This window comes from Amblyomma mixtum, chromosome 2 (genome assembly GCF_055824585.1).
Source record: "Amblyomma mixtum isolate Tamu chromosome 2, ASM5582458v1, whole genome shotgun sequence".
Classification (NCBI taxonomy): domain Eukaryota; kingdom Metazoa; phylum Arthropoda; class Arachnida; order Ixodida; family Ixodidae; genus Amblyomma; species Amblyomma mixtum.
Genome location: NC_143013.1, coordinates 119,518,746 through 119,533,600, shown reverse-complemented (window position 1 = coordinate 119,533,600; position 14,855 = coordinate 119,518,746). Strand labels below are relative to the sequence as shown.

The 14,855-nt window shown below is 46.7% G+C and overlaps 1 protein-coding gene across 1 annotated transcript in view; it reads right to left on the bottom strand.

The window, feature by feature from the left end:
- The window catches only part of LOC149360724 (glutamate receptor ionotropic, kainate 3-like), a 505,094-nt gene that overhangs the window by 37,351 nt on the left and 452,888 nt on the right, over positions 1–14,855 (bottom strand). The window contains exon 11 of the mRNA XM_089569381.1: positions 3,330–3,410. Within this exon, the coding sequence (XP_089425507.1) occupies positions 3,330–3,410 (81 nt within the window). The remainder of the gene's footprint in view (positions 1–3,329; positions 3,411–14,855) is intronic.

Sequence of the window (14,855 nt, the reverse complement as noted above, 5' to 3'; positions counted from 1 at the left end):
TCTTCTGCTTACAAACCAGCTTTTAGGGTTTCGATTGAGCACGCTAAATTTTGCTAGTCATAGGCAGAGTATGGCGCACGAGATGCAAGAATAACGCATTGTAAACTTCTGAATTATCGGCGCAAGTCAACCTCATAATTTTTACTCAAAGAAACCTAAGATTATACACTTAATAGCATCTCAGTGAACTGTACAGATGCGTTTGAAGACTTTTTCCGCAAAAAATAATGCAGGTAATGGCCGCCAGTCACGAGGCACGAAGGCTCACAGACGGGCCTCGATCGATGAAAACCGCAAGAAAGCGATTGCCTGTGTTGCAAGAACTTCTTTCGCCATTCATATCAGTGGCTTAACGTGACTTTGTCTTGCGTAAGAATGCTAACAGAAACTACTTTTCAGTGCGGATTTTGAGGCCTTTTCTGAGAAGGTAAGCTGATACGGCAGTTGCTGGGTTTCCAAGTACCCCCCCCCCCCCCCTCCTCCCCCCGTAGCTTCAGGCATCCTACGAACTTATGCTAAAATGTAGGTTTTATCTGCATATATACGAAAGTCGATTCAGTGAGCCATATACCCGTTAAGGATTATAAAAGCCAGGCTGAAACACGTTGGGAGCGTTACTGCACACTTCCAGACACCATGCACGATGTTTAATGACACGCCGATCGCCGAATCTCGGACACTATAGAAGAGAGCTGTCCGAGCTGGCTATCCGCTTAAATGGGCGACTGCTAATATCAGCAGCTGCAGCACCGTGTAGAAGGGCCTGGTAAGGTACGCTGTCGCATACGTCTTTGAAATCAATAAACACAGTTGCTGCTGTCCGATTCAGCAATGTTTGGTACTGGCGGGAAGTGAAAAGGTAAAGCGCGTTGCATAGCAATAAACGATCGCATCGGAAGCAACACATCACCTCGCGTGTACATTATAGCCCTCCCTGCATTCTAAAACGTGCCGGAGTCGTAATTCCCATGGGCTTTCCGAGGCAAATAGTCAATGCAGCTGACGCTATAGTATGAATTAAACGGATTAGAGAGATTTAACCATACGACAAGACATCAGTTTGCAAGAAATGGATTCCTCACATCATCAGCTATTGCAATGGTCCCGAGGTGCACGTTGCCTTTTGGGCCAAGCTATGGCAGTCCACAGTACTTGAAATCTTGGAGCAAGGCGATGATACATTTCTTCGCGTAAACAGCGAGCAATCGAAATCCTGCATCTAGAACACCGATGAAAAAGTATGCAAAGCCAGGAGTTTTGCAGAAATCTTCCGTTAGAGACGGAGCCGGTAGACCGGCCACCATTGCGTCTTGCGATCCATCAGCCTTCCCGTGCCTTTGGCGCAACAGAATGCGATCGGGTAAAGCGTTCGGTTACATTAGTGAAAGTCACGCAAGAAAGTCGTGTGCTGTTCAAGTGGCCCAGAGTATCCTCTCAAGGCTTCTTCAATGTCCCTTTCACTTTCATCCGGCAGGCCCTTGACATCAGTAAGGACATGAGCCATCTTGGCGTTTCTGTGTCTCCAGTCCTGCATCAACATAATCGCTTAAAGACAAGGTAGTTCTACATCAGACTGTATGTGTTGACAATGTCTCATATTCCAACATGGCCCCTTTAAGCCCCTTCAATCTTCTCCTCTGGGCTTGGAGTGTAGCCGACGAAAAGCTCCTTCTACAAAAAGTGCTCAAATAATGACCAGTCAATCTTTAACAGCAATTTTGTTTGAAAAAGGCATACATGGCATGTCATACCTAGTGATACCAAACATGTCATGGCATACCTAGAGTTTATGATGTAAAAAAAAAGAGTTAGGTATCGTTTCGTTGCAATCTGGTACTATAGTTGAGAAGCACTTAATGTTGTCGGAAAGGCATATGCCGAAAAAAAATCTGCCTCCAGACAGATCAAACAAGTGTCATCAAAGAAGTTTTGGTCTGCAGTTTTAAAACGCTTGGAATCAATATCAATACCAATAGATACAAGTTTTCCTTTTAGAGAAGTCGCCTCGCTGCTGCCCCAGATATTGGGGAAAAGTAATATTCGCTAGTAACAATCTATTTACCGGGTGCCGCTACTAATGGGGCACTAATTCTCGCGATTTAGAAGCAATCGAATGGAGATACTTATACATACAAAAGAGCAAATTAAAACATATTCTTCATCGTAGTTTGACCAGCATAATGGATACTGTTATTTGGCCGTATCGAAGCATTTTGTAAACGTATCTATTAGTATCTTGAAAGCAACAATGAAGGCGCAGACAATCCATTCATAACTAGACGCTCCCATGGATACCTTTTGGAATGGATTACACACCTTTTTTTCGACTTGGGCTGCGAATGGCGGCATTTTGCGTGCAAACTTACACGCCCACTGACGATGCAAAATACAGCGCCATACAGCAAATACTTTGCAGTTTTCTTTTGTAGCAGCGAAGTTTCTATCTTTCTATATTTCGTTCATACAACTCACTAATCTGACCAAAAATGCTTACGTATATGTGGTGGGCTAGGAGAACGTGTCGCACATGCTTCCCCGATGTCCCTTAGTGCTCCCCTATCACTACCCAATATAGAGAGACAGGTTGTGAATACTTCTCGCAAGTATGACAACCGATTTTTTCTAAGTTGGCTAGAACATTCTGCGTAGTTGCATCGAATGCAGCTTGATGATTGTTATTGATATGCAAGAGTCTCATATTCTTCTCTTTACAAGCTTCATTGAAAGCTACAACTGCGTGTTGCTTCCGGTTGACGATGATTTCGTCAAAAAATACTGCTACTTGCGGTAGTATTAAAATATCTGCTTGGCTATGGAGCCTTTAATTATGATAAATTGAATTTTTATGCATTGATATAAACAAAAAATAAGCAACTATGAAATGAATTGGCTTCAGCCCCAAAATGGTTGTTGATTTCCAAAAGTTGTAGATCAGAAAAAGGTGCAGTTCTTTATTTTCCCTTCGGACCGTAGACACGTTTTCCTTTCTTTTCATTCGAGTGCTCCAGGTATTTCTGAGCACGCACACATGAGGATTCGTTGTTTTGTGTTATTTCACTTTCTGTATGCGCGCTCTCTGGAATGTAAAAAGTGCGATGCCACTTTTTTGTCTATCACCAAACCACAAGCCGGCGTATCACTTCCTATTCTACTCACTCACTTGATAATCGATACACCTCTGTTGCAGAAAGCTTTCAAATAGGCTCAGTTAGAATGGATTGTGACCGAACAATTCAGGGGGCAAATTTTTTGTTTCTGCCTTCTGTAGGCGCGACAGAGTTGTCGCGTGCAACAGATGATGAGGCGACCTAAAGCAGTTTTTCACGTACCTGCAGAAAAGGCGTCGTGAAGTCAACGTAGTCCAGGCGCTCTCTCGTGATCGTAATGTCTCCGATCGCCAGGTCAGCCTCCTAAAGAATAAAATGTTAAATTTATTTGCGTTGCCATTTCGCCATGATTATCGTAAAGTCAACTCAGCGTGCTCTATTTCTGTCTTGCCTGCACTAACGCCCATACTAACAGGTACTGTAGGCATGGTCGGCAACTATAGTGACCACATAAAGCAACAGGCAGAGTAAAAAAAAAATCTACTGCAGTTATGGCAAATAGTGAAGGGCGGCAAATAGTCCTACATAACGGGTATAAAACGTGTGCGAAAGGGTTAAAATGGTGTCAGTGTTAAAATTGGGCCGGCGGTATATTTAACTGAACACACAAAGTTGAGAAAATTGGATACCAGGGGGCAGGAGGTGTTAGCTGCAATTATTTTGAATTCACACAATGCTAGCGGGGCGATTGCTGAAATAAAAAAAATAAAAGAGAAAGCTACTTTAGCCCAGTTCGAGAAAGTAACTGAAGTAATATTCCTGGGGTCAAATACGCGTCCAGATTTGAAGGCGTACCGCAGATTACTGAATTGCGCTTAATTCTTGTTTTTTTTTCAGTGATTGAATTGCTTCGAGTGTCCACCTCCAAACTTATGTCATAACGATTCGTTCATGAATCCCGATTCTAGTCCGCTAGTAGTTATAACAGCACAGGGGAAGCCCAGTATTTACGGCATATATATCTTAACATGCACTTAGTGGTATTAATTGGGGCACTGAGAGGTTGTCTACCTCGCGAGCACACTTGGTAGGGAATAAGCATTGGTTCCAGCGAAAGGGCAGCTTCAAAGATATCAGAGAAAGCGGCATGAAATGTGCTGTCGCTTTGTTCGTCTAGGACCTTTGCAAATAAACATACCAATCCTTAAAATATGTTGAACACGCATCGGCTCGGAGACCTTTTCCCTGAAAAGTTGCATGAAAGAATTTCTAAAATTTTTTTCTAAGTATATTTGTTTCAATATGCTTTCAACGGGAGAACGTTTAATAGCAGCGCTTTTTGGCTGACAAACATAGCGTATGAATTTTTAATTCATCTTCAGTCGCTTCTGGCATAAAAGAGAATGTACTTGAGGTCTCTTGTATAGTGTGTGTGTTTTGTTTAGCAGGCGCCGCTTTTTCTCCAACTTTATAAAAGAATGAGTACTAGTACTCTCTGCTTTTACACGGGTGCAGTGAATCGCCAATACGGAAAAAAAGGAAATAGTTTTATAATTTGTTTTATTTGAGATACACGGTGCGCCGTACCCGATTTCGTATTTTAACTCAATAGCGTTCCGATAATTACAAAACACATAAACTACTTATCAACGGAATAGCCCTCTCGGGTATAATATACTGCACAACCGTACCATAGCGCTTTCGGATTGTTCGTCACTACATTTGTTATTCGAACACCGTGCAAGTCGACACTGCCTTCAAGTCGTATCATCTCGTTGTGGCCTCCAAGCCATCATTAGTTGCGTCTGAGCGTTTTCCAAGGATAGACACAGGCCGCCTGACTCGAAATGCCTCTTCTTCCGTGAAGCGTGAACCTCGTGACGAAGCCAGATAAATTATAAGACGCCAGCAATAACATTTCAAGGTAGTCCTGGGAAGAGGGCTCTTCTATACCAAATGTATACAGTCACATTCGCTCGAGCGACAGAAACGTTATTTAAAGGAGCCATCTCATATTTTTCTATACTTCAGCAGTCGTGCGCGGTCCTGTCATGTTCTCATTTCACGGCCCAATATTTAACATATTGAACATCACACAACACTTAAACCGGTTCCCCTTGCACGTTACCCAAAATGCTCCTCAGACCCTCGCTTTGCACGGAGACGTCGTCAAGAAAGAGCAAAACAAAAACGGTCACGTTTGTCGAGTACGGCTTATACGCACTGGAACAAGTCGTGTATACGACGCACGCCATTACGTGCTCGCAGCACAAGGGAAGCGAGCTGTCATTCTAAGACAAAGTGCGCGGGTCTACTGAAAAGGAAGTTTTCCCCGCCCTCTGGTTGACATTCTCTTCGCGAACACACAGCAGTGTACTCAAGGCCTCGCCGCTTCCGGAACAACAAAGCACCCATAGTCCGCGGCGACGTCCTTTCCAGCAGATATATTACGACAGCGCTGTTCCCAGGACGCGGAATATCTTCGCACCGCCTCCCGCCACACTTCCTTGCTTTGCCTCTGATGAGTTTTAGCAGGCTGACAAGTAGTAGGACGACAGGCAGAGTTTCACGCGTTTAAATCTGGAACACGAAAGTTTCGCCCCACACTCGCAGGGCCGAATTCCTGGAAAACGACCCACCCATTCCTAAAACCGCAAGTCTTGAGAGGGTAACTATCTTTTTCTTTGTTGCAAGGTTTCACTGTCTTAGGGAATTCTCACTGCGTCTTCTGTCTCCCTGTGTGAAAAAGCGCTCTAAGGACGATGAGCCCAGGGCTCCCAGACACTGTCGCGTTAATGTCGTTCCTTATTGTGCGACGCATTTACGGGTGGGAACCAAAGTGTCTCCTTACAAACATGCAGGATACTTCTCCAGAACAATGCCGCGAATACCATTTGCCCTCGGGAACGCTGCTGAACGAGCATTACGCCGAGGAGCGAAGCCGTTAATTTGAATAGCGCATTTTATCGTTGCCGACTCTCGAGGGAGAGCGCGTGCGTACAATACAAAGGTGTTCGCCACGCTCCTCGCGGATGCGGTTTTGGGGACGAGGCATTCAGCTGAATGGCTGCCAGAAAAACCTTGCAAGATACAACCGCGGTTTCCTGGCGACCTAACTCGGTAAGCCAGTGCGCCAGCGACACACAGCCGTTTCTGGAAATAGTTTTCTCGGTGGTAACTACATTTGCAGCCATTCTGCCAGAAAGCCAAGTTCACTAAAGTGATTAGTCACGCGAAACTTCCGTGTTGTGCCGAGAACCCGAAAGACCAGGCTGCTATTCTCTCCTGCACAGCAAACAATTAGCCTTCGCGCCTGAAATATGGTATGCATACGTGGGAATCACAGCTTTTGGAATGTCTCACTTCAAAAAACAACGTGCTAACTATCCCTATAGTGAAAGCGAAAAGGTGAGTTCTAGAAGATACTCGCTGTTATAATGAAATTTGTTCTCAATCTATGGCATTTTCTAGTAGCAGAAAGACAGCAATTTGTTTAAAAGCTTCCGCCAGTTCAGCCTTGCACGCGTTAAGAAAGGGACCTGGGACGTAGTGTGGCTTTCAGAGTTGAGAGAGCCTGCGGGACTCGCCGAATTTGAATTAAGTGTACATAGTGTTTCAAAACTGAACTGTGCTAAGTAGTTACAGCCGGTATGGCTGTAGGTCTCCGACAGAACGCAGTAGATCTGAGTTTCTCTCGACCATGGTTAAAGGCGAGTGACACATTCCATTGCTTCCGTCCAGCGCAGTGCTCTTCCAATTGTGTTCCATCGCGTAAGGAGTTCATTGTATTAATTCTCCTCATCCAAACGTACACAATGCATGCTGGGTATGTTCAGGCTGTAGGTATAGAATGTGCCATATATATATATACATATTGCCACGTTGTAGTGACGGCAGTCCAGCGGTCAGGAAGACACCAACCAGTCTTGGAAACGAAGCTCTTTATTTGGGCTGACTTGCGCCCGCAAAAGAACTGAATCACTCGGCAGCGGCATAAGCAACAAACGTGCTCGTCGGTCGTCGAACTACGATTTCCCGCCGCTCGCGGCATCGCTCAATTTAAAGCCGGCTTGGAAACTTCGAGATAACAGGACAAGATCATCTACAGTAATCTGGAAAAACCTAGATGCAGCTCTTCATGGCTGCGATCAATCGAGATTAGTCTGGTCGCTTCTCGCGTCACGAACAAAAGTGATAACAACCCTTTTCTACGGCCTTGAGCGCGAACGAACGAACACTACAATGATACGCGGTAATATTGAATTAAGGGTGCAGACTTCTATGCCACACCAAACAAAAAAGAATAAAACGACCACCCGGAGGGCGCAGGCAGAGCGTTCGCTTTATGGGCTCCAGCCCACTACTGCTGGGTAAGCTGTGCGCGATCAACTCTCCTTTTTATCACATTTCTTAGAGTTCAATCGCTGGTCGCCTGCTTGTAGTCAGGACAGAGTTAATTGGAGAGATATGAGAGGGGACTTTGCCCAGCAGTCCACGCAGTTATGCTGCTGTTGATGATTGTCGCCGACTGTAAACACCGTATATACACGGTTATGGAGGTATGTACTGGTATGAGCACATAAGTATAGAGTTCCCAGAAAAACTTAGGACTAGCTCCCAGACTGTTGTGCTCTCAGTTGATCCTGCTCACATTTTTAGGACCAACTGAAAATGATATATTGATGTCAAAAATGATCAGTTATTGATAGCTGTACCCGCAGGCTGCATCACAAATTGCTGCCCCGCATCTTTGCTGCACCACACACGTAGGAGAAGCATAAATGTAATGCTTGCTGCCCAGCTTCGGCTCTGCCTGCTCCTCTCCAACCCTCTGGCGTCACGGAATCTCCGGGGTTTACTATGTATATTGTGACGGAAGACGATGAAGCCGGCAGTGGCGCGGGCAGGAGCGCTCGCGCTAGGCCCGCAGCCATTAAATCATATCATCGCAATCTTCAATTACGTATAGTTGTTCGGCTTGCCGTCACGTAACATTTGGTGTGAGGTGCGGGGTACCTTCATCATCCCGGTCCCGGAGCATAGGAGACTGCTGTCCACAGAGGTCTTCGGTAGAGTGCTCGTGGCTTTGCACCTCCCGGCGCTTCCACAGCCTGCCAGGTGTGCCCCGGCGCCGCCGTTCGTCTCCGCCCCGCCCCAAGCCCCGACCAGAAGACCGGAGGACCACCTCCACTGACCTCAGACCCAATGACCGCCCACACATGAGAACCGATCTAGAAGACACGACGACCCACGACCGCACTGAGCCGAGACCGCCGCCACTAGCCTGAGACCCTTCACCACCCACCCGTACACGAAAGCACAGTACACCAGCCCCTGTCCTTGGATGCGTCCACGGGCCTCGGCGTTGACTTCACGTGGCCAGTGGCGCAATCTTCGGGCACCTGGCTTCACCTGCTCATCATCTGCTCATCTCTTTCATCCTGACGGCAAGCCCTTGATCTCTTCTCTGTGATCCCTTCTATCACACCCATCGTCATGCACTGCGTTTCATCCTCTGTGCCATTCCTGTAGTTCGCGATCGGGACGATCGCTCGGTTGCCCCGAGTCATGTGACGGAAGACGATGAAGCGGGCAGTGGCAAAAGGAGATAAGTAAGGCAAGGAAGAAGATAAGGAACTAAGGAAGAAGATAAGGAAGTAAGAAAGAAGATAAGGCAAAAGAAGATAAGTAAAATGCTCGCCTATCTTCTTTTGCCTCGCAGTGGCGAATAAAACACGTCGCATTTGTGTTCGTCACCTTTGGCGATTTCGTAGCTCACAATGCCCGGCGCGTTTGCTGCAACTTGCACCGCCACGCTTGCAGACTGGCTCGCGCGGGCGCCGCAACCACCGTTGACATCTCGGCATGCCGGCGCATTGAGGTCGTCGCGCCTTGCCAGCAGCTGATTTCGTTCACTCAAGCCACGGTTGAGAGCAGCAAAATCGTGGCGCGCGAATGAGCTAATCACATGACTTTTCTTGTATTTCGCGGGCTTTCTTTGGAGCTCGGAAAAAAGACACACGTGAGGTTTTCTTTATCGCAAATAAATGGAATGGGGGGTTTTGAAGGTGCTCTCCGACTTTGCTATTCACATTTGCTGCCTAAAGTAAATTTTACGCGTTTAAAAAATTATCTTAATTGATAATTAATTAATTGCAAAACAAAAAAAATTGCTGAGGCTCAGCGTGGCTAAGCCTGGGGAATGCGAAGCATATTAGTGGCTAGGCTTGGTAATGCATGGCTTTCCTTCGTTGAATACTTGGTCATTTTAATACAACCACTAGAAGCCTTCGTCGTGGGGGAAGACAACGGCATGGCTACACCGGAACGCCGACTAACCCCGAGACGCGCGTTGGGTGAGCGCCTGGATTGCCACGGAAGCAGCGTCTGCCTGCCCGGTGGAGCGAGCGTTTCACCTACACCGAGTGTGAACGCGCGTTCGAAATGCGCGGGAATGCGCGGGTGTGACGGCTAGGGGTCCCACGGCGACGGCGCGAGGTGGAGGCCGGCTCTCTCATCCGATGTCACGTGGTGTGACGTCACGGTGTCACGTGGTGTGACGTCACGGTGTCACGTGGTGTCACGGCTAGGGGTCCCACGCGACGGCGTGAGTGGTAGCCCTAGCAATATGCTTCGCATAAAAATTGCCCATGATGCGCAAGCCGGTTCGTAGGTGTATGTAAGTGGTTTCCCTGGCCTACCTCAAATATTTTATTTTTTAACCCTTGGCTAAAGTTAGCGTGGATACCCTGTATACTTGAGAGAAAAGAGACGTGATGAAGAAACACTGTACTTTTCTTGATGTTTCGGCCAGAGCCCGGCCTTCGTTTGAAGAAAACCAGCCTTAAGACGAAGGCCTGGTCCCGGACGAAACGTCATGAAAACTACAGTGTTTCTTTACCACGTCTGTTTTCTTTCAAGTGTAATGCGAACCTAGCCCTAGAAAATTTTGCTCCCACATATACCGAGGCGCCCAGGGCACAACGCAGCGTACGTAGTTCAGTCGCCAAAGCAGGACACTGGCAGTGGAGATGTACAATTGCCTCTTTGCAGCCAGATCTCTCACAACCAAATCTGTCGGTCATCCCAAGCCGGAACGTTTATTGCTCTGTAACTGCAACACCCAGCCATAGAAGGCAAAGCAATGTTACACCGGGACGCGGCATACTGCGGGGAAGACGAAGGCGCAGTTTGGAGTCCAATGTCCAGAGGCGACAATTGAAAAACGGGCCTGTATTCCACGCAGAAAGTATGAGCTCCATCACCAGCCTGCGTAGCTCACACTTTGCGTCAACTCTTGATATAAGAATATAGACTTGAAGTTCGTCTTTGGGGGCATGCGGGGCAGCCTCGTCGACATGGTTGTCTCATTGGACACCTCCATGTCCTGCTAGCCGTTGCGAAATGATGCCGTAGCCTTTCGATATTTCTCAGTGGTACACCTAGCCAATCTTTGCAAGAAGTTGCTTATGCGACCTGCGGCGAAGACCAGCTTACAGGCATTGATGGGCTGCTTTAGAATCAGGGAAAACTGATCATACATGGGGTGGATCTTGGCATGATGAACTGAACTGTAGCCTGAATGGAAGCTAGAGCCGCACCAGTTGAGGAAGCGTGGTAGGTCGTCTTTACCTTCATCAAGACGGACCTCGCCGGGATCACCACACACCCGCAAGAGTGGTTGACTGAGCCATCTGTGCAAACATGGATGCGGCGACTCTGGTTAGAATGCAGATGTTCCAACGTGATCTGTTTGAAAGAAGCCAATATTACCACAGCTTTCTTCGTAGTTACAAGAATAGAAAGGTACATTCGTGGTTTGTATAGTCGACTCCATAAAGGAGAGCATAGTCTTGAGGCAGGGGTGAATTCTGATGGAATATAAGCGCGATGAACATGAATGGCTTTTGAAAAATGCAGCACGTGGCCTATTTACCCGAAGGGTTGCGAGTTGATGAGAGGGGACCCGTGTGAGTTGACGAATATGTGCTCTCACAGCGTCAACACCAACGTATGCAGTAATTTGATGTTTCCGGGCAACGCGAGTACAGAGTCGATCACACTTGTCTAGAGCACACGAGCGGTGTGCGGGGGAGCAAATGAAGTTAAATCTTATCGCAGCTGCTTTGCTGGGGGTAAGGCGGTGGTGCCTGTGTGGTGCACATGTGTATTAGGCTTCTTTCCAGCGCAAGTATTATCAGCGAAAGCCAATGTCTAATTTAGAATTTCACTTTATTTCCACCGGACGGCACCGCTCGAGCGCTCTAGACAAGTGTGGTAAACTCTGTAGTTGCTGCTGTGGAGGCAGATTTATGCAGTCCACGGCAGATACAGAGACTTGCGCTTGCATACTCTAAAGAGCCCTGACGTTTCATTTTGTTATGTTATTGAATAATGGAACTCTTTACCGCAGGTAGCGCAGGAATAGTTAACGTTAGAGTTGTAGCATTGAGCGCACTGATGCGCCCCAGGACCTTCCACCCAGGAAGGGAAGGACATGGATAATCACCATTAGTCTCTTTCCCATGTTGTGCACATGAGGGCTCCACGAGAGATTACTGCTGAGGATTACACCAAGGAAGTGATGGCTTCTCTCATAAGGGACAGCTTTGCCAATGATGCATATGGTATAATGTGACATAGTTTTGCGTGTCAATGCCACAAGGGAACATTCCTCGGTCGAAGTGTTGAGGCCCTGAAGACGAAGGTAAGACGTCAGTATAGATGCAGCCTTCGAAAGCCTCGCACGAACTTGCGGACGAGTCACACTTGAAGCCCAAATACAGATATCGTTCGTGTAGAAGGAGATCTGAGCAGACTGCAGCAGTAAGTCGACCAGGCTGACGGAGCAAGGTTGAAGAGAGTTGGGCTCAGCACTCCACCATGTGAGACACCACGCGAGGTTCGATCTAGAGCCGTTGCTCTCCCTGACTCTGGGCAAACAGCGACCTCTCCGATGAATAGCTGCGTATTCAGCTGTACATGCGGCCTCCGATCTCAGCAGCTTCCAAGGTGTCCAAAATGGCCTGATGTGTTGTCGTAGGCGCCCTTGATATTCAAATACAACGCCACGGTCAATCTTTTCATAAGTATTTGATGCTGAACGGATGTTACTAGGTAAATTGCATTGTCGATACAGGAACGACCACGTCGAAACCATTGGGGATATAGTATGTGTCACTCCGGGTACTATACCACACGCGTCAGCAACATTCTCTCTATCACTTTGTCGACGCAACTGTTTTAAGCGACGGGAATGGCAGCAGTTCCTGTTTTTAAATCATTAAGGCCTAATCTTGCACATGTGTATAAAGGCGCCGCCGACTCATTGTTTAATCTCTACACTGCTCCGCAACCTCCTCGCTACGTTTTATTCCTCGATATATCTGTAGGAGAGCACAGCCGTTCCACCATCTGAATTCTGTACTACGCGGTCACTCTCCCAGAAACAATGCACATTGCCACTATCGCCCTGCACAGAGCTTCAGCCTGATCAATACTCGATCTTAATTCGATTAATTCGTCATAAGTTGCTTATTAGATAGTTGATCACTCTGCGCAGTTCTTGCTTTCAGTGACTTGCACTGAGGACAACCAGAGATTTACCTCGCGAATAGGATAGACCTGTCTCGGCCGGACGAATCCGGTTATAGCGCGCAAAAATTTTCTGCGCTTCTTCACATTGTTATTTTGATAATCTGAAAAGCCATTAGACTGAGAACACTCGAATGTTTTCTTCCACTCCTGCGATACGCGAGTGCCTGCACCGATTATAGTTGGCTATTGTTTCTTGCTTTCTAGTTGAAGCAGCATACAGACCAAAATTTCTTTTGGCGGTTTTAGTTTTTGGAATGATGCGTAAGGCAGTAGTATATGTTGGTCATAACATGGAATTTGCTTGCGCGTGGTAAATAATTAAAATATCTCTCCAATGTTCTTTCAGCTTCGACTTCAACAGCCGAATTGTGGTTATGAAGTAAGAATCTTGTTTAGGCCGCTTTAAAAGAACTATGAGATAATTGGTGTTTCTTCAGTTTAATTCCGTACAGTACATACTTCAGCTTGCTTGGAAAGCCGTAACGCGAAAAAATAATGAAGCAGCGAAAACACCGATATTTTTGACATGTCAAATTACCGTTTACAAATTTTTTTGCGCATGATTACAAAAAAATTAACACCAGAAATCTTGTGTCGCTATTCCTTTAATGTCACATGCCGTCAGTGCCGTCAAGTTGGCAGAGACAGCGGCAGCAGGAGCTCTTTCGGCTAAACTTTCTGCAACTGCATTACAGGTATCAATTCCTGATCTACCGGCGCAACACCATCATCGTGTCGCTGTTATCATCGACAACTGTGACGGACTGACATCGACGGACTGACAAGGCTGCCACGCCCCAGCGTGCCAGGAAGCAACACGGCCACCAGGGGACATCAGGGATAAAAGAGCCGACATTGGAGAGCAGCCCTTTCAGTTGGCAGAGACAGCGGCAGCAGGAGCTCTTTCGGCTAAACTTTCTGCAACTGCATTACAGGTTTGAGTGCATTCTGTAACTTACCCTCTCTACTACAAGTGACCTTTTTCCGCTGTCGCTGCCAACTGTGTTTTGAGTGTTTTGAGCATGCCGAGTGAGATAGAAAAATTGCGTGATCAGCTGCGGAAAGAATTTCGCGCCGAAATTGCAGCAATGCGCAGTGCAATAGAAAGGGATTTACGTAAAGAAACCCGTGAGCTGTCGCAGAGCGTAGATTTCTGCAGCAAGAATTATGATGACATGTCTGCTGAACTCTCAGCACTAAAGGAGGAAAACAAAACGTTAAAAGAAGAAAACGCTGCGCTATCTGCTGATCGCGACAGCTTACGGAACATGCTCCTTGCTTTTGAGCTTCGGCTGACCGATTTGGAGCAATACTCTCGAAACAGAAACCTGGAAATTAAAGGGCTTCCCGAAGCTGACAACGAAAACCTCCCTGACATCCTCCAAAAAATTGGAGAAGTAATCGAAGTGCCCATAACAGCTCAAGATATTTAAGCCTGCCACCGGGTTCCGGCTAAGAAGTTGACATGCCCAAATGTGATAGTGCAGTTTCGCAACCGATCGAAGCGTGATGCTTTCCTGAGTAAAGCAAAAGAAGTCAAAGCCACAACTGCTGATCTTGGTTACACTGATCTTGGTCAGACTGAAAGTTCTGCCGTGTATATTAACGAACACTTGTGCCCTACTCTGAAAAAGCTAATGAGCCTGACTGTGGCGAGGAAAAAGGATAAAAAATGGAAGTTTGCCTGGACAAAGAATGGCAACATTTTCGCCAGGCAAAATGAGACTTCCACAACTGTGCGCATCACCTGCATGGGCGACTTGGACAAGATTGTCTAAGCCGCTGGTGCTGGTCACGCAGACCAATACTGCCGTCCTCAGAACACTATGCTATACCTGGAAAACAGTTTGCCTTGCAACATTCCTTTAAAGTGTTGTACACAGAACACAGTTTTTGCAGTCCATATAAATTCGCGATCTCTTATATCTAAACAGGAACATGTTTCAAACTTTCTTGATGAGTGCCGCATCCAGTTCGATGTGATAATGTTCACAGAAACGTGGTATCGTCTAGACAGTGACATGCTATCTATAGACGGGTACAGTCATTATTTTTTAAACAGAAGTGAAACTCGTGGTGGGGGCGTTGCGATGCATGTCAAGCAAAACATATCCTCCGACATTTTTAAACCATTTACGCGGATCACTAGGGATTATGAATCGTTGTGCGTACAAGCCGAAGAACAATTGTTTACTGTGGTATATCGGCCGC